The 19,002-nt window shown below is 39.0% G+C and overlaps 1 protein-coding gene across 2 annotated transcripts; it reads left to right on the forward strand.

Moving 5' to 3' along the window:
- Window positions 1–2,501: 2,501 nt before the first annotated feature.
- Window positions 2,502–18,587, forward strand: LOC122649138 (acetyl-CoA carboxylase 1-like). Of its 2 annotated transcripts, none has more exons than XM_043842511.1 (31): window positions 2,502–2,830; window positions 3,537–3,918; window positions 4,359–4,565; window positions 4,638–4,799; window positions 4,953–5,045; window positions 5,150–5,245; window positions 5,436–5,609; window positions 5,897–5,990; window positions 6,090–6,277; window positions 6,368–6,418; window positions 6,508–6,547; window positions 7,357–7,481; window positions 7,579–7,770; window positions 7,863–7,919; window positions 8,040–8,144; window positions 9,844–9,930; window positions 10,017–10,208; window positions 10,300–10,492; window positions 10,687–10,793; window positions 10,949–11,038; window positions 11,114–11,290; window positions 12,217–12,294; window positions 12,435–12,557; window positions 12,817–13,086; window positions 13,167–13,507; window positions 13,928–14,165; window positions 14,323–14,675; window positions 14,769–14,982; window positions 15,624–15,803; window positions 15,906–18,059; window positions 18,178–18,587. In XM_043842511.1, exons 2-31 carry the CDS (start codon window positions 3,565–3,567, stop codon window positions 18,232–18,234), a joined length of 6,792 nt encoding a protein of 2,263 aa, XP_043698446.1. In that variant the 5' UTR covers window positions 2,502–2,830; window positions 3,537–3,564; the 3' UTR covers window positions 18,235–18,587. The 2 variants fall into 2 exon arrangements, with proteins under 2 accessions (XP_043698446.1, XP_043698445.1); XM_043842510.1 differs by having other exon boundaries at window positions 10,300–10,488; window positions 10,683–10,793.
- Window positions 18,588–19,002: the final 415 nt, after the last annotated feature.

Here is a 19,002-nt window from a genome sequence, read left to right on the forward strand (position 1 = left end):
AATTAGGGAGATGATTTTCTAAGCATAAAGGAGGGCACTAGTGAAGTGATATGTAACAGTTTCATACATAAGGGGGGCAGTGAGATGATTTCATATGCATGGTTTTAGGTTTTGAGATCAGATGGGCTGTATCGATATCGGTCATAATTGATATATAATTGATACAATATCGGTTGTTCCGAAACAGAGGAGGGTAAAATGTTCCAAAAAAAAACCTTACATTGGTATGTAGAAGGGCAAAAAGCTTTCCAAACCAGTCCGATTCGGTTCAACAGTATCGATATCGGAGGCGACAGATATTAATAGTGAGAAAAGAAAGAGGTATCGGCATGTATCAATTTTTCTAAAATAATAAAACGATTGGAAATGAAAAATCACATGTTTATTCTTGGTATGATTCAAAGCCACTAAATTTGACTTTTCAATTGAATCTTGTTAGTCGCCACTTTGGAGTCTCCGCAGGTCTACCATTTCGTTTCGTCCAATTATAATTCACAAAATAATATTTTTTTTGAAAGCAATTCACAATTTGTTTAATCTCTCTATCTCTCCATCTAATATGTAAATATATTTTATGGGAAAGATAACGCCACTTGGCCGTGTGCAATGCAGTCCCTGCACTTAGACATAGGGGCATGCAAAATGATCATCACGTCCTAAAAAATTTCATTTTTTCATGGGGCACAATGGTTATTCTGCACCTCTATTTTATTTAATACCACATATCACTTTACTATCTTACTATATGAGTCTAAGTGTCTAATGGTTTACCCATCTAGGACCCGATTGTTTAGAAGGGTTTAGTTTTATTTTTTGTTTGGTAGAAGATTTAGAGGGATTTATGGGGGTGGGAGAGTTGTGGGATTAGTGAAGAATGGGTCCCATGTATTTGGAAAAGTAAAGAGTTGATGGATTATTCTAGCATTCCATGGAAAAGTTGCAGAATCTCACGTATTTGGTGAGACTTTGTAAAACTAATGGATGGAAAAATTATGGGATTTATAATGCCATGTTAGCAAACAATGGTAATGTTTCTTCCATTATCTCAACATTCTCACCTCCTTACAAACAAACAGTCTGAGATGGGATTGTTGCAATGCGATATCAGAATGTTACCATAATTTTTCCACCCCTTGCAAACTATTCCGCTAAATAATCAGGGCCTTAGTAATTTTCAAGTACTAAGCCATGTTAATCAGTTAGTAGTAATGTATGCTCCCAATCTGAGTAGTTCACATTTCACATAAAAATTTTGCTGATCCTCGAAATAATAATAATAAGAAGACCTAAGGCGATAAGCTGATGAGATCATGGTTTAAGGAATAAGGAATCGAGAGCCCATCGATTGATGATTTGAATGGGAATTGGTCGAGACCAATCACAATTCAAGATGATTTAGAAATTAGAACCACATATTCTAATTCTGAGGCACTTTCTAGGGTTTAAGCAAACGGATTCCGGTTGATATTAACTGGATCAAAATCAAAATCAAAATGGATAGACAACTATCATATTGCCAATTCTATTTACTTGAATTGTGAATGAGATGAGATGTTATGTTTAACACTCCATTTCTAACAATAGATAACCCAAAACCTTGATAGAAAGAAAGAGGGTGAGGAAGGCATGGATACACACACGGTACACCTAACTCTCAACCATAACCAAACTCCCCAAGTATCATTAAATTACTAATCAACAAAGTTATTCACACACTATAGATGAGAAAAATGAAACCTTATACTCTAAATTTATTTATTTATTTTTGGTAAATGGGGAAATTATTGGAGGGGGGAGGGGGACCTTATACTCTAAATTACTCCTCTATCCATCACACACTGCAATGTACCCCTTGGACCCCATCAATTTAGTGGGTACTTATTCTAAGTACTAGTCTCCCATGTTCATGACATATTCGCCAAGAAAGTATTTCATTCCTATTGACGAAAGTCTGAAATACCCTTTTCTTAATTGGAAGATCAAATTCTGTAGTTGAAGGGATTCTCTCTCTTCACCATGAGGTGAAGAAAAGATCAAAATACAGATATTTTCACATGAACAAGATAATGACTTGGACCCTACGAAGAAGAAAAAAATGAAAAATGAAAGGAAAGAGCCAAAAGGGAAAGGATATGTCTCTATATTTTATAATAAGACAATCAAATTATGAAAAGTCATACTTTATATCTGAACCCAAAAAAATTAATAAAAGAAGAAGAAAGTTTTACGCATTCAATGTTCAAACTCCGTTATCTCTTCCCCTTGGTTGGCACTCCTGGCCTCATTGGTCTCTCTCTCTCTCTCTTCCCATCTTCTTCTTCTTCTTAATTCTAAAAGGGTTGGGTTGGTCGAACAAGACACCCAACTCACAGTCAAAACAAGCCAGCCATACCAAAAATTTTAAAAAAGAAAAAATGGTGTCTGAATAAATTGTGGAGTTTTATGGGCCATGAGATCTGCCTTTCGAGACTTGAGAAGTTTAGATATACAGAGGTAGAGACGGAGCGAATTTTGGGGTGTTTTTAGACTTCTGATTTGGATTTTAGAGTATATAGCGAGAAGATATATATTGAGAGAGTGAGAGAGAAGGAGGGGTAGTTCCCAACTACTTCAAAGGAAAGAGAAAAACAGGTGGGCAGGTGACACGTGAAGCCCTCATTAAAGCCCTTTCACTCTCTGGTTCTCTAATACATTCCTTGGCTAAGCTTTACACGTTTGATTCCTGAAACACATAATTCTTGACTGAATGCTTCTCATGAACTTGAAGGCGGTATTGGAAATCTAATTTCTGGGTCTTTGAGATTTGTTGTTACGCTTGCTCTTGTTAGAGGTTAGCGTTGACCTGATTCTTCATTTGGTTGCTCTTTCTACTACTGAGCTGTAATGGTTGGTTTCCTGTTTTTTCTTTTTTTCCTTTTCATGTTCTTAGTTTCTCGTTGACTTGAGGAAAATTATATTTGTTCTTAACACCACCAAAGTGTATTGACGCCTTGATGGGTTGTTTGCATTCTCTGTACAAGTCATGGTTTTGTATTTGGAGATCTGAGCTGCTATTAAGGATGTATTTGCTCCCTTCCATGACTATTTAGATTCTATCTTTTTTCGATGATTTAACCTTTTTTCATTCTGATCACCCTATAAAAGAGTCCAATTTTCATGTTCGTTCTTTTTCTATGCTTCATATGGCTTCTCTTTATAAGCCCAGATTCCATTCTTCTCCTGGGGAGAATCCTTATCCTGTCTTTTCAATTTTTTGTTTTCTTTAGTTATTATGACCTCTGTTTCGAAGCTCTGCTATTTTTCGCTGATCTTGGTGAGACTATGCTAGCCGAAGTTAAATTAACTTCACCCGTTGCAAAGCCTCACTTTAGCATCAAATTTAGAACTTAATAAACTTTTGACTAAGATGGTCGCACAAAATTGTAATGGGTATAAATTGTTCAAAATTGTAATGGGAATAAAGTAAACTAGTATTAAGTTTAATAATGAATTCCTACCTTGGAATTGGATTTGTTAACTATTTTCTGTTCTTGCAGCAAGTCTGAATCCTAAAAGGGTCCTCCAATGGCTGGAATTTTGCGTGGGAATGGGGTAACAAATGGAACAGTTCCGATCAGGCATCCATCTACATCAACATCAACCGAGGTTGATGAGTTCTGCTATACCCTTGGTGGGAAGAATCCAATCCACAGTATCTTAATCGCTAACAATGGAATGGCAGCAGTGAAGTTTATGCGTAGTGTCAGGACATGGTCCTATGAGACTTTTGGAACGGAGAAAGCAATCCTTTTGGTTGCCATGGCTACCCCAGAGGACATGAGAATCAACGCTGAACATATCAGGATTGCTGATCAGTTTGTGGAAGTTCCTGGTGGGACCAACAATAACAACTATGCTAATGTGCGGCTTATTGTGGAGGTTAGGAGTCATACTGCATTTTATTTATTTATTATTTTTATTGATAATATCATTACTAAATTATATTGAAAAGAAATTGGGAGTCCATCAAAATTGCTCAAGTGATGAATGCCTGATTGACAGATAAAATGTAAGATGCCTTATTTGGCAAATTATGATAATATTTACTTATTGTAATTTTGACTTTCAGCAGTTAGGAATTATAATAATGATTTCCAAACTAAAAAAAGTGCTTGCAGTCCATTTCCATGCAAGCAGAATATTGCAAGATTAACTATTTATGATTTTCCACGAGTTCTGATTATTGTTAACTGTGGTTCTTGCTAGTACTGAGTACCATTTGCTCGTCTGAGAGTATAATTGGTTAAGTAAAATCTGAACTTCTGTGAACCAGCTTTTATATTTTAATATGCTCACTTTGAGCATGTGGTGATCTTCAGATGGCAGAGAGAACACATGTTGATGCCGTTTGGCCTGGTTGGGGTCATGCATCAGAGATTCCTGAGCTGCCAGATGCACTGAATGCTAAGGGCATAATATTCCTTGGTCCACCTGCTGCATCTATGGCAGCATTGGGAGATAAGATTGGCTCGTCCCTAATAGCTCAAGCAGCAGGAGTACCAACACTTTCATGGAGTGGATCACATGTAAGTCTTGTTCTAATTCTTCATCTGTGGGAGGTATTTCAGAGTCCAATGGTCTAATATTTCCTCTTGCAGGTGAAAATTCCTTCAGATAGTTGCTTGGATTCCATCCCAGATGATATCTACCGGGAAGCATGTGTATATACAACAGAGGAGGCTGTGGCTAGTTGTCAGGTGGTGGGTTACCCTGCAATGATCAAGGCATCATGGGGTGGTGGTGGTAAAGGCATAAGAAAGGTTTGCCTCTTACTGTCTTACATATATAGCGACTGTCCATGTTAGATGAATCTACTTCATATCTTGCTCTAGCATCATATATTAGAATATAAGCATGTTAATCTAGTCCGCTTTGAACTCAAACACTTTCCTATTCACTTGTTAACTATTCAGGTTCATAATGATGATGAGGTCAAGGCATTGTTCAAGCAAGTTCAGGGTGAGGTTCCTGGCTCTCCAATATTTACAATGAAGGTCGCTTCCCAGGTGAGACCATCTTCCATTCCCATCTGTTCAATGAAATTATTCTTTTCTCCTATAATTTGAAATTGGTTAAAATTTTAACCTGATGATGCTTTTGGTTTCCTCAGAACCGGCATTTAGAAGTCCAGCTACTTTGTGATCAGTATGGCAATGTTGCAGCTTTGCATAGCCGTGATTGTAGTGTTCAGAGGCGGCACCAAAAGGTTAGTTCTTCCCTAGATGCTTTCCTTGTATCTAACTTTCCTTTTTATTCATTGGTACAAGCATACTCCCATAAGAATTTGGGCTTTCATTTTATTTAATTCCCCCCTCCCCTTTGAGCATGGATCCCAAGCATCATTATGAGTAATACTGTCATTGCAATGTCTTGATACAACCATTTATGAAAAATAGATTATTGAGGAGGGTCCGATTACAGTAGCACCACCAGAAACAGTGAAGGAGCTGGAGCAGGCAGCTAGAAGGCTAGCTAAGTGCGTGAATTATGTTGGTGCTGCTACCGTTGAGTATCTATACAGTATGGACACTGGCGATTACTATTTCTTAGAACTTAACCCAAGATTACAGGTTAGTGGTTCTTTATGTATTGTTTTCAAGAGAAACTAGTTCACCTTCTGTGCTACGTATCCTAGAAATCAATGGGAGCAGATTACATTGTGATATTGGAACTTGGAGGGTAATTACTATCTACTAGTGTTAGGAGGGTTGTCATGTACTGCACACCTGATGGATATGATTCGATTGATTCATATAGGCTTGTTTTTATTGACCAGGTTTTGTTAAGTTCTGATTGAAATTTCTTGTAAAACACTGTGCAATTTCCTCTTAAAATTTGTAAACATATTCAATTTCAGGTAGAGCATCCTGTCACTGAGTGGATTGCTGAAATAAATCTTCCTGCGGCTCAAGTTGCTGTTGGAATGGGCATTCCTCTCTGGCAGATACCTGGTAAGGTCATACTTATCTACAGTGTATTGGTTTAGCTCATCTCCTCAATGGTGGACTTTACATTGATAAAATTTGTGTTTCTATTCTTCTCCTAATCAGAGATAAGGCGATTTTATGGAAAGGAACATGGTGGAGGTTATGATGCTTGGAAGAGAACATCAATCGTGGCCACTTCATTTGATTTTGACAAGGCAGAGTCCGTCAAGCCAAAAGGTCATTGTGTAGCTGTGCGTGTAACAAGTGAAGACCCAGATGATGGTTTCAAGCCTACTAGTGGGAAAGTACAGGTTAGAATTTGATGATAGCAAGAAATTCTCCATCTTTTCTCAATTTGATTTTTATGATTAGTGTAATTGGAATTGTTTTACTTTCTGCAGGAACTGAGTTTTAAAAGCAAGCCAAATGTGTGGGCATACTTTTCTGTTAAGGTATGCCTTCAGATAATATACATGAATGGTTTCACTTTCCTACTTAGTTTGAAATTAGTAGACTGATGTAACATCATTATGATTTGCAGTCTGGTGGTGGCATTCATGAATTCTCAGATTCACAATTTGGTGAGCAATTGTTGCTTTGCACAGTACACAAACTCAAGTGGCCCGTCTTATAGCAAAAGAATCTTATGTGATTGATTTATTGTGCTCAAGACCTTGAGTGAAAGAACCCATGTTGGATGACTTAATAGGATCTGCATGAATTTAAGTGGGAAAAAGGGGAGACAATTAAGCTCAAATATAGATCTGAATTATTGCAGAGCTTTTAATGCCAGTCAAAAGTCTCTAGAGCATGTTCATTCTTTAATATTTTTAATTAGATGCAGTAATTTGTACAAAAATCATGTATGTTTGATGAATTTCATCTAGTTGACTTTAGGCACACCCACCTTCGTGTAAGATTGTGCTATTTTTTGCTTTCTAACAACGTATACTAACAATCTAGCATGTATGAATACGGATATGGATATTAAAGCATGGTTCCAACTTTCATTTCTCAAATTCATGGATATGGACCACATTCCTTCTGACATGCTTCAAATTTTAGTTTTTGTAAGCTATTATCATTTTCATTACATACATCCTACAAGATTCAGTGGAGTGAGTGAGCGACTGATATGATTGAACTTCATTTTATTAAGACTGTCATAATAAACTCCTGTATTTTCATTGACAATGTACTAGGAACTCATTGTGAGTTAGCAATAACGAATTTGAATCAGGGGAAGCACATATCCTAGAAAGGCCATGCACTATAAGTTTGTTTGTGTTAGTATTCTGTAGTCTTGATAACTTGATATCGTTGTACTAAGCATGCTAAAGTATAAGGCTATCGTAGATGATCTGTCTTTAACTGGAAATTTTGATTTCAGGACATGTTTTTGCTTTTGGAGAGTCAAGAGCTCTGGCCATTGCAAATATGGTTCTTGGGCTAAAGGAAATCCAAATTCGAGGCGAAATTCGAACAAATGTTGATTACACTATTGATCTTTTACATGTAAAACTCTTACGCTTTGAGGATACCATTCTTTGACCATTGTAATTTTAACCATCTATGAAAAAGAAACCAGTTCAAATAAAAAGTTTTAATGCAGGCATCCGAGTACAGAGACAACAAAATCCACACAGGCTGGCTGGACAGCAGAATTGCCATGAGGGTTAGAGCGGAGAGGCCTCCCTGGTACCTCTCAGTTGTTGGAGGGGCTCTTCATAAAGCATTAACCAGCAGTACAGCTTTGGTTTCTGATTATGTTGGTTATCTTGAAAAGGGACAAATTCCACCCAAGGTGACGTGATATCCCATACCCTGTTTAGATACACTTTCCTTGGCATTTTGTAGGCTATTATTATTACTAATTCCAGCTTTTCTTAATTGCAGCATATATCACTAGTCAACTCTCAAGTTTCTTTGAACATTGAAGGGAGCAAATACACAGTAAGTGTGTGAATAATACCTGTGGCCATTAAGTGCCATCTCTTTTTTCAAAGCATGTTGAAGTTAGTTCGTCGAAGTATTTAGTATACTTCACTAAGTTTGTGAAATGCTGTTCTCTAGATTGAAATGGTAAGAGGAGGGCCAGGAAATTATAGTTTGAGGATGAACCAGTCAGAGATAGAAACGGAGATACATACTTTGCGTGATGGAGGTTTACTGATGCAGGCAAGCATTTTATTCTATTTGTCATGTTACAATAAGCTCTTTCTGTATAATGGTACTCATTTTGTGTTATTGGATGTCATCCACAGTATTTTGATATTCAATAACTTCCAATGGGGCTGTGACTGCCTGTGTGAAGACACAGGTTCGGGTTTGACAGAAGCCACTTTGTGAGGGACAAAAAAGGCCAAGGGTTATGGTTGAGGCCAGCCTACCCTGCCCGGGACCCTGCAAAAGCAGGATTTGTTCGGGTTAAGCCCTTTTAATAACCTCCATTTTTTTTTTGTAAAATTGTAGGAACCTACTCTCCTCCACAGTGCATAGTTTAATGTCTAATGTGTAGTAGTTTATAAAGATACTTAGAGATTGTATGTGGATAAAAACTATTATAATTTCCTTTAGGATTTTCTTTCTTAAGTAGTCAGCCATATAAATTCAGTGAAATAACAGAAATTGAAAGGATACTAATAGTTTAGATAATATTCTGTAAGATACTTCCAAGATATTCACTAGAAGCTCTATAAAGCTTTATCAAGTAGATGATTCAGATACTACTTATTAGACATTCTCAAAACCAGTAACCTCTTACATTTTACGCAAAAGCATTTTTGCCACCAAAATAAAGTTTTTAGATTGCTACCATAATTATCCTTTTTAAAGTCCGATGTAACATGCTGAATCATCCTTAGAGAGTTAGAGTTGATTTGGTATGTGAATGAACAGCTTTTTAATGATAATACTTGACTAAAGTTCTTAAACTGATACTTAACCTAGATAAAATTTTATAAAAAACTAGTTAATACTTACAGCAAGAAATTATATAAAATAAAAAAGTTTCCATGTAAATGTATGGGGCTGTGGCTGCATTTGTTTTAGACACTTAACATGTTGATATTTTCAAAATATACACACCTCCATTTTTTTTAATATATTTTCATATATATTTCAGTTTTTTTCTTGGAAAAAGGCCTAGTTGAGCTGAGCTGAGCAGAGTACTTCAGATTTTTCAAAAAATGAGAAAAGAAAAATGAATTTTCGTTAAATATTCCTAGGTACCGGAACTGTCTTAACTCATCTCACCAAGTCTTATCCAAATTATTTGGTGTAGGCTACTCAAGTCTTGTGTCATTCTACTTTATTAAGTTAATATCTATTGGTACTCATAAACACTTGTTTCTTTGCTGACCACTCCAACCAGGTCCTTTTGGCCTCCCACTTTATCCTTTTATGCCCTCTAATTTGCACCATGTGGGTTTGTTTTTTATGTTGAATTCAGTGGTCTTGTTGCACATACCTGAAGCATTTCTAATGACTATCTTGCAACTTCTCCTGTGCCTAATACCCTATAGTTTCCTCCTATGTTTTCTAATTCTGTCCTTCCTAGGTTTGCCCTCTATCCATCCCAACATTTCTCATTTCAGCTACCATTGAATTGTTTCCTTATTGCCCAACATTCAGCCCAGACCACATTTCTGGTCTTATAGCGCTCGTGGATTTTGCCTTTTTAGTTTTAATAGTATCCATTACTCATGCAACACTCTTTTGGGATTTGGCTTTTAGATGCAGAGCCATTTGTGAATTGAAAAGCATAGAGCTCCTTTCTTACAGAATTTTTCAGTTTGTAGTACCATGTGAGTAATTGTGTAAGAAATGATGATGTAAATTGAACCAGCACTCTGATGAGTAACTGCATTTGCCACAGTTGGATGGAAACAGTCATGTGATATATGCAGAGGAAGAGGCAGCTGGTACTCGCCTTCTCATTGATGGAAGAACTTGCTTGTTGCAGGTACTGCTAATTGTTCTTTTATCTTACTGTACCTTTTATATTTAGATTGGCTATTCATATGAGATCAATATCTTTGTTTTCTCCAGAATGATCATGATCCATCTAAGTTAGTCGCAGAGACACCATGCAAGCTGCTTCGTTTCTTAGTTCAGGATGGTAGCCATGTTGAAGCTGACACACCATATGCAGAAGTTGAGGTTATGAAGATGTGCATGCCACTTCTACTACCGGCTTCTGGAGTTATCCATTTCAAGATGTCAGAAGGCCAGGCCATGCAGGTAAACTCCTTTTCCATCTGAGCGGGTGGACTATAGTTTTGAATTTTTTTTATTTGTTTTTAATTTTGACTTAGAATTTACTTCCCTGAAGGCTGGTGACCTTATAGCAAGGCTTGATCTGGATGACCCATCAGCTGTGAGGAAGGCTGAACCTTTCACTGGGAGCTTTCCAGTGCTGGGGCCTCCTACTGCAGTCTCTGGAAAGGTTCATCAGAGATGTGCTGCAAGTTTAAATGCTGCTCGTATGATTCTTGCAGGCTATGAGCATAACATTGACGAAGTAAGTACCCGGTTCCCTTGCACAGTAGCATCTGTGGACAAGTATTTTTAATGGTATTTGGGAACCTTTGGATTAATCTTCAGATTTGATTTCTTAGCTACGATTGGAAAGCCATCCATGTTCTTATTGGTTGAAATGTTGAATGCATAGCCCATTTTTGTTTTCCGGTAATCATTGAGTTTCTTGTCTTTCAGGTTGTGCAAGATTTGCTCAACTGCTTGGATAGTCCAGAGCTGCCTTTCCTTCAGTGGCAAGAATGCATGGCTGTTCTGGCAACCCGCCTTCCAAAAGATCTAAAAAATGAGGTCAATACTTCATCTTATGATTTCCTCCCTCCCCCACCACCCCCCCCCAAAAAAAAATAAAAAATAAAAAAATTAATGATCTTAAGCTTGGTTGTTCACATTGGTTGAAAGTTTTGAACTGAATTAATTTGCTTTTGGTTCTATGAGAAACGCAGTTGGATGCTACGTATAAGGAGTATGAAGGGATTTCAGACTCCCAGAAGAATGCTGACTTCCCAGCCAAATTATTGCGGGGTGTTCTTGAGGTCACTATCCTGTTTCACATTTTTCTTTGAAAGGAAATGTAAATTTTGGGTATTGATAGATATGCTTTTTTCCAGGCACATCTCCTGTCCTGCCCTGATAAAGAAAAAGCAACCCAGGAGAGGCTTGTGGAACCTCTGATGAATCTTGTGAAATCTTACGAGGGTGGAAGAGAGAGTCATGCTCGTGTTATTGTTCAATCTCTTTTTGAGGAATATCTCTCTATTGAAGAATTATTTAGTGACAATATTCAGGTAGTTGTTCCGACATATACAATGGCATCCTTCGATCATTTTTTCCCGAGTTGATGTGGCTTTGAAAGTTAAGGGACTCAAAGTTGCATGAAGTCTTTTTTTTTTTTCCTGAAATGAAAATGGAAAGCAAAATCGAAGGGCATAAGAAGTTGCTTGACCATGGTGAAACGAAATAAATGAAACTTTAGGATCTGAAATAGAATGGACATGAGTATTGTATACTTCAGCGCTCCAAATATTTGATTCATCTTTCCACTGTTTGAAAGGCATTTAGCACTAATTGTGCCTGATGGTTCTCCTTGGGGTGAGGGCCGTGAGGCTTCAGGAAAACACCTTGATGTTCGACCTTAGAGGCTTATGTCTTGAAGTGTTAGTTGCACGTTACATGCACACAAAATCCCTTGATACTCACCTCATGTTGGGGCTTCTTCACCATACATAAATAACTCGTACGGAGTCACACACTTGAGCAGTGCAGGAGAGATTGGGGAATGGGTCGAGTAAACTCCCCTGGGGTTGGAAAAATCATGCACTAGCTGCTCTATGACCACCCTGCGGTTGAGCTGCTCTATGACCACCTTTGCTTGCTTGTTCTGGTGATCACCCCAAACGAGTTTTTTGTTTTCTTTGTGCCCTGATTTACAATCAGCTTGATCGTAGACCACCGTGCGGTGGAGCTGATTTACGTCTGTAGATCTCTGATTTCACCCCTACACACAAAATTCCACTCTCCTCTCTGTCTCACTCAAGTGAATTGGTTTTGAGAACATTCCGCCAGTTTTTGCTTATTTAGCCTGTTAACTTGTATTTAAACCCAAAGTTTAAAAAAGATACCTATTGAGAGACTTGGTGGGGGCACTGAGAAAATACAAACTGCATTCTTCTGGTTTTGATGGTCCTAAATTCCGGTGTTTTTATTTCTCCAGGCTGATGTAATTGAACGTCTCCGACTTCAATATAAGAAAGAACATCTGAAGGTGGTGGACATTGTGCTCTCTCATCAGGTATTTTCAATGATTTTGTATTTAGTCATTGATTCTTACTAGGTAGCTACATATCATTTACTTGCTTCCTTTCTCTGACTCATTTATTGATATTTCTGTGGATACTTCTCTTTAATGTTGTACTACATGTTGCTTTGCAGGGTATTCGGAGAAAAAATAAGCTGATATTACGACTCATGGAAGCATTGGTTTACCCTAACCCTGCTGCATACAGGGATAAGCTGATACGTTTTTCTGCTCTGAACCACACCAGTTATTCTGAGGTCTGGAACTCAACTCAGTTATTGAATCTATAACTTTTTATGCTGCTACCTTTTATATAAGGGGAATCCCAATTCAAGCTTAATGATACCATTTCTTAAGTGAGAAAGGATATGTTGTTGGGGATGCAGATGATTTTCCCTTTTTCTTCTTAATTTTTGTTACTCCCTTTCGTAATAAAACATTGTGCATTACCTTACAACGTAACGGAAAACAAAAAAAATTTCTAAAGTCCAATGGCCTATTTTTATCCTTTTGCAGTTGGCATTGAAGGCAAGCCAGCTGCTTGAACAAACCAAGCTGAGTGAACTTCGTTCAAGCATTGCTAGAAGCCTCTCTGAGCTAGAAATGTTTACAGAAGAAGGCGAAAATATGGATACTCCTCGGAGAAAGAGTGCCATTAATGAAAGGATGGAGGATCTGGTGAGTGCTCCTTTGGCAGTGGAAGATGCACTAGTGGGTCTGTTCGATCACAGTGACCACACTCTTCAAAGGCGGGTTGTGGAGACTTATGTCCGTAGGCTGTACCAGGTACTATAGTTTTCTCCCTCTTTTTTTCTTACTCCAGTTTAATCTTCATTTAATTGACTAACTACTTTGTCCATTCTCAGCCCTACCTTGTAAAGGGGAGTGTCAGAATGCAGTGGCATAGATCTGGTCTTATTGCATCATGGGAATTCTCTGAAGAACATATTGAGAAAAAATATGGGTTAGAAGATCAAAATTCTGATAAACCAGCGGTTCAGAAACACAGTGAGAGGAATTGGGGAGCCATGGTTATCATCAAATCTCTTCAGTTTCTACCAATGGCTATTAGTGCTGCACTAAAGGAAACTAATCATAGCCCTCGTGATATGACACCAAATGGAAACTTGGAACTAGATAGCCACGGTAATATGCTGCATGTATCATTGGTGGGCATCAACAACCAGATGAGTTTACTGCAGGATAGGTATGTGCTGCCTTCCCTTGTTCCTTGGTTATATGATGTTTTAACTTCTTTAAAAATGTGAAATCTGAAATGGATTTCAATCCTTTTTTTTTTTGTGTGTGCACACATTTCTGAAGTGGAAAACTCCTCTTGTGGTGAAATCATTCTCCTCTTTCTTGACATTTTAAAAACGTTTAAATTCAGTCAGACAGATTTAATTACTCCTAGATGTTGAGGCTTTTGATTTTTGAGTTGAAATAGGAAGCACAATTCTTTCACTTTGTACACAGTTCAGAGGCTGTAGCTTTTGATTGAAAAGATGTTGGTTTTCTTTCCTTCCCCTGAAACATGTCTCATAGATTTGTGTAGCTATTGTAATTGTTAATTTAGTAAGTAGCATGTAGGGCCTTCAGTAATCATGATTCCTTCTTTACTTTGCAGCGGTGATGAAGATCAGGCTCAGGAAAGAATTAACAAATTGGCCAAAATACTTAAAGAGAAAGAAGTAGGATCAGGTCTCCGTGCTGCAGGTGTTGGGGTTATTAGTTGCATCATACAGAGGGATGAAGGGCGGGCTCCTATGAGACACTCCTTTCACTGGTCACCTGAGAAGCTCTATTATGAAGAAGAGCCTCTACTGCGTCACTTAGAACCTCCGTTGTCCATGTTTCTTGAACTGGTTTGTGTTTCTACTGCTCCTGATTCAACCCTTTTTTTTCTATTCTTCTTTCCTCTTTTGTCCTCCTTTGCCTTTTTTTCCCTTTTGAGAGAGGGGGTGCATGTTTTGTTTATTTTTTCACCTCTTGGCTGGTTTTATCTTCACTTGTCTAACTCAGGACAAGCTCAAAGGATATGAGAACATAAAGTACACACCATCCAGAGATCGGCAGTGGCACTTGTACTCTGTTGTGGACAAGCCACAACCTATCCAAAGGATGTTTCTTCGTACCCTTGTTCGACAACCCAACACAAATGAAGGCTTCTCAATGTATCAAGGGTTAAATGTTAGAACTGGCAATGCACAGGTGGCTACATCTTATACTTCAAGGAGCATTTTGAGGTCCTTAATAGGTGCACTGGAGGAACTGGAACTACTTGTACACAATGATATTATCAAAACTGACCATGTCCATATGTATCTGTGTATTCTACGGGAGCAACAAGTAGATGATCTTGTCTCTTACTCCAGGTACTGATCTCTGTATGCTTATCTTATATGATAGTTTCTTCATGAGATGGTTATGAATTTCATATGACCTTACTTTTATGACATCATTGCCAGGAGAGTCGATATAGATGCTGGCAAAGAAGAAGCAGTAATTGGGATAATCTTGGAAGAGCTGGCACACGAGATCCATCTTTCTGTTGGTGTAAGGATGCATCGGCTTGGTGTTTGTGAATGGGAACTGAAACTCTGGTTGGCATCTGCTAGCCTTGCTAGTGGTGCTTGGAGGGTTGTGGTTACAAATGTGACGGGTCATACTTGCGATGTTCATGTGAGTTTTCATACATTTTATGATGATTTATTACAATCTCTTATGTCATGCATCAGGGAAGTTAGTGAGTTGAGAATTAAAGATTACACAATTAGCCAATATGTGCATCAAAACTGGGCTAATTATAGAGTGGGCACTTCTCGAAGGACTAACCCATTAGTTATGCTGTGGCGATCATAACTGTGGCATGAAAAAAACTTAAATGGAATAAAAAGTTGTGGTTAACCATCAGAGAAAACTTGAATGAATAAAGAGAGTTCGCCCCCAGTCTGAATGGTTCAGATTGACCAATTTGAGGGCTGTTTACTGCAGTGCCATGGACTGCCATAGCTTTCAGATTGACCAATTTCAGGGCTGCTTATTGCAGTGCCATGGACTGCCATAGCAAGCTCTCTCTCTCTCTCTCTCTCACACACACACATGCGCATGCATTCTGAAGAAAAAATAAAACAAGAAGATGCAGGAAATGCGGATGTAATAAAATAAAAAAAATGAGATGAAAAATGTAAACTAGTTCATTTAGTTTATGTACAGGCAAGGCAGAGTTACCTAGTTCCTTTTCTGTTGACGCCAATAGAAAACTTAATTCTAGGTTGTACCTGTATATGTTCCTCACTGCTTACTATGCATGCACATTGCAGATATACCGAGAAGTGGAGGATTCCAGCAAACATGAAGTGGTCTACCATTCAGTTTTATCTGTTTTGGGTCCTTTGCATGGTATGCCAGTGGCTGCATGCTATCAGCCTTTGGGAGTCCTTGACCGGAAACGTCTTCTGGCAAAGAAAAGCAACACCACATACTGCTATGATTTCCCACTGGTGAAACCTTCAATCCTATTGTATTCATTGCATAATAGGGTAAATGCTGTGGAATTCATAATGGTAGAGCTTTAAATCTCATTCTAAGGATCTTCTTTGCAGGCATTTGAGACGGCCTTGAAACAGGCTTGGACATCCCATTTACAGGGGTCTAACAAACCCATGGATAAGAGTATTGTCAAAGTAGCAGAGCTTATGTTTGCTGACAAACAAGGTGCCTGGGACACTCCACTTGTTTCTGTCGTGCGCCCACCTGGGTTTAATGATGTGGGCATGGTAGCCTGGTGTATTGAGATGTCTACTCCTGAGTTCCCTAATGGAAGGACCATTCTGATTGTAGCAAATGATGTGACTTTCAAAGCAGGATCCTTTGGCCCAAGAGAGGATGCTTTCTTCCTTGCTGTAACTAATCTAGCTTGTGATAAGAAGTTACCTTTGATTTATCTGGCAGCAAACTCTGGAGCCCGTATTGGAATGGCTGAGGAAGTAAAAGCTTGCTTTAGAGTTGGATGGTCTGATGAATCTAGTCCTGAACATGGGTTTCAGTATGTGTATTTAACCCCTGAAGACTATGCACGTATTGGATCTTCTGTGATAGCCCATGAGTTGAAGATGGAAACTGGAGAAACCAGATGGGTCATAGACACCATTGTTGGGAAAGAAGATGGGTTGGGGGTTGAGAACTTAACCGGTAGTGGAGCCATTGCGGGTGCTTATTCAAGGGCATACAAGGAAACCTTTACATTAACCTATGTGACAGGCCGAACTGTTGGAATAGGTGCTTACCTTGCTCGGCTTGGTATGCGGTGCATCCAGAGGCTTGATCAGCCTATAATTCTGACAGGATTCCCTACACTGAACAAACTTCTGGGACGGGAGGTATACAGCTCCCACATGCAACTTGGTGGGCCTAAAATCATGGCAACAAATGGTGTTGTTCATCTGACAGTCTCAGATGATCTTGAAGGTGTTTCAGCTATTTTGAAGTGGCTCAGCTATGTGCCTTCTCATATAGGTGGGCCCCTCCCTATTTTGAAGCCCTTGGACCCTCCAGAGAGGCCTGTTGAGTACTTCCCTGAGAACTCTTGTGATCCTCGTGCAGAAATCTGTGGTGTTGTGGATGGTAATGGGAAGTGGCTTGGGGGTATGTTTGACAAGGATAGCTTCGTGGAGACTCTGGAAGGTTGGGCCAGGACAGTGGTAACTGGAAGGGCTAAGCTTGGGGGGATCCCTGTAGGAATTGTTGCTGTTGAAACACAGACAGTGATGCAAATTATCCCTGCAGACCCTGGTCAACTTGATTCCCATGAGAGGGTTGTTCCTCAAGCCGGGCAAGTATGGTTTCCTGATTCTGCAAGCAAGACGTCTCAGGCACTGCTAGATTTCAACAGAGAAGAACTTCCACTTTTCATTCTTGCCAACTGGAGAGGCTTCTCAGGTGGGCAAAGAGACCTCTTTGAAGGGATCCTTCAGGCTGGATCAACCATCGTTGAGAATCTTCGAACATACAATCAGCCTGTCTTTGTGTATATTCCCATGATGGGTGAGCTCCGTGGTGGGGCATGGGTTGTTGTGGACAGTAAGATTAATCCGGATCACATTGAAATGTATGCTGAAAGGACAGCCAAAGGCAATGTTCTTGAACCGGAAGGAATGATTGAGATCAAGTTCCGGGTAAAAGAACTGGTGGATTGCATGGGTAGGCTTGATCAACAGCTAATCAATCTGAAGGCAAGACTTCAGGAAGCCCAAAGCAGTGGGGCCCCTGGGGCAGCAGAAGCTCTACAACAGCAGATAAAATCCCGTGAGAAGCAGCTACTTCCAATATACATTCAGATTGCCACTCGTTTTGCTGAGTTGCATGATACCTCCCTTCGGATGGCTGCAAAGGGGGTAGTCAAACAAGTTGTGGACTCGGGTAATTCCAGGTCATTCTTTTACAAGAGGTTATACCGCAGAGTTGCTGAGGATTCATTGATCAGAACAGTGAGGGATGCAGCTGGTGATCAGTTGTCTCATAAAGTAGCAATGGATTTGATCAAGAGGTGGTTCCTGGCTTCCAAACCCATGGAAGTTGGAAAAGATGCATGGGTAGATGATGAGGCTTTCTTAACATGGAAAGATGATCCAAGGAACTACGAGGAACATCTGCAGGAGTTGCGGGTGCAGAAGGTAGTGCATCAACTATCAAATCTTGGTGAATCTGTATCGGATTTAAGAGCTTTGCCGCAAGGTCTTGCTGCTCTCTTGTCCAAGGTAAGCTTTCAGATGGTTTTTACCTACTTTGTGGCTTAGATTCATCCTCTTTTCCTTTTCTGTTTACATGTGAAATATCTTGAAGGATTTTTGAAGTTACTGTGCAAATCCAATGCAGGTGGAGCCAAATAGCCGGATGCAGTTGATTGATGAGATTCAAAAGATTATCCGTTAATAAAAGATTAGTTCCCCGCCTTCTAGTGCGATCTGTACATTATCACTTATTATGTAGTAGAATGCAGTAGATATGCTTCCCAATCCAATAATGTTCTTGCCAGCAGAATGGTAATGCACTGGCATGAGTGAAGATGTTAGGAGGGGATATATTTCCTGAAACCATGAAATGTAAATTGTGGTAGGTGGCCATGCAATTTAGTAAGTTTTTAGTTGGTCTCCAATATTTAGGAGTGATCATCTAGCATTGGCCGGTTCTTGTTCATGACCTGTCAGTGCAGCCGAGTGATCCATCGCTTATTTTCCAAGATTTTTGAAATGTCTGTAATTGATTATTACTAATTGTTCTTCTCATGACTAAAAATGATGAGGTTTCTTAATTGCTTATCTGCTTTTCAATGCCTTCCAGAGAGCAACAAATCGGTGCTACCACAATTATTAGTACTAAACAAACTGCCTTAATTTTCAGGACAACGATTCCATGCTACAACTCTTAGTCCTTCTGATTAAAATAAATAAATAAATATAAAAAACAAAAGCCTTGGGTTGATTATGATGCACCGTCTGTCCCATACATGGTTTGTAATCTCGGATTGGATCGGTATCAACCAAGACTGATCCCAAGACCGATTCAATACTCTTGTACGACAAGGGTAAAAAGGTTTAAAAAACGGCCTTTTTTTTTTAAAACAAAAAAAGGGGGGCAAATATGTCATAATTGGCCCAATTATGGGCGATACGAATCCAATCTGATCCCAATACCGAGATC

The sequence above is a fragment of the Telopea speciosissima genome, chromosome 1, assembly GCF_018873765.1.
Source record: "Telopea speciosissima isolate NSW1024214 ecotype Mountain lineage chromosome 1, Tspe_v1, whole genome shotgun sequence".
Classification (NCBI taxonomy): domain Eukaryota; kingdom Viridiplantae; phylum Streptophyta; class Magnoliopsida; order Proteales; family Proteaceae; genus Telopea; species Telopea speciosissima.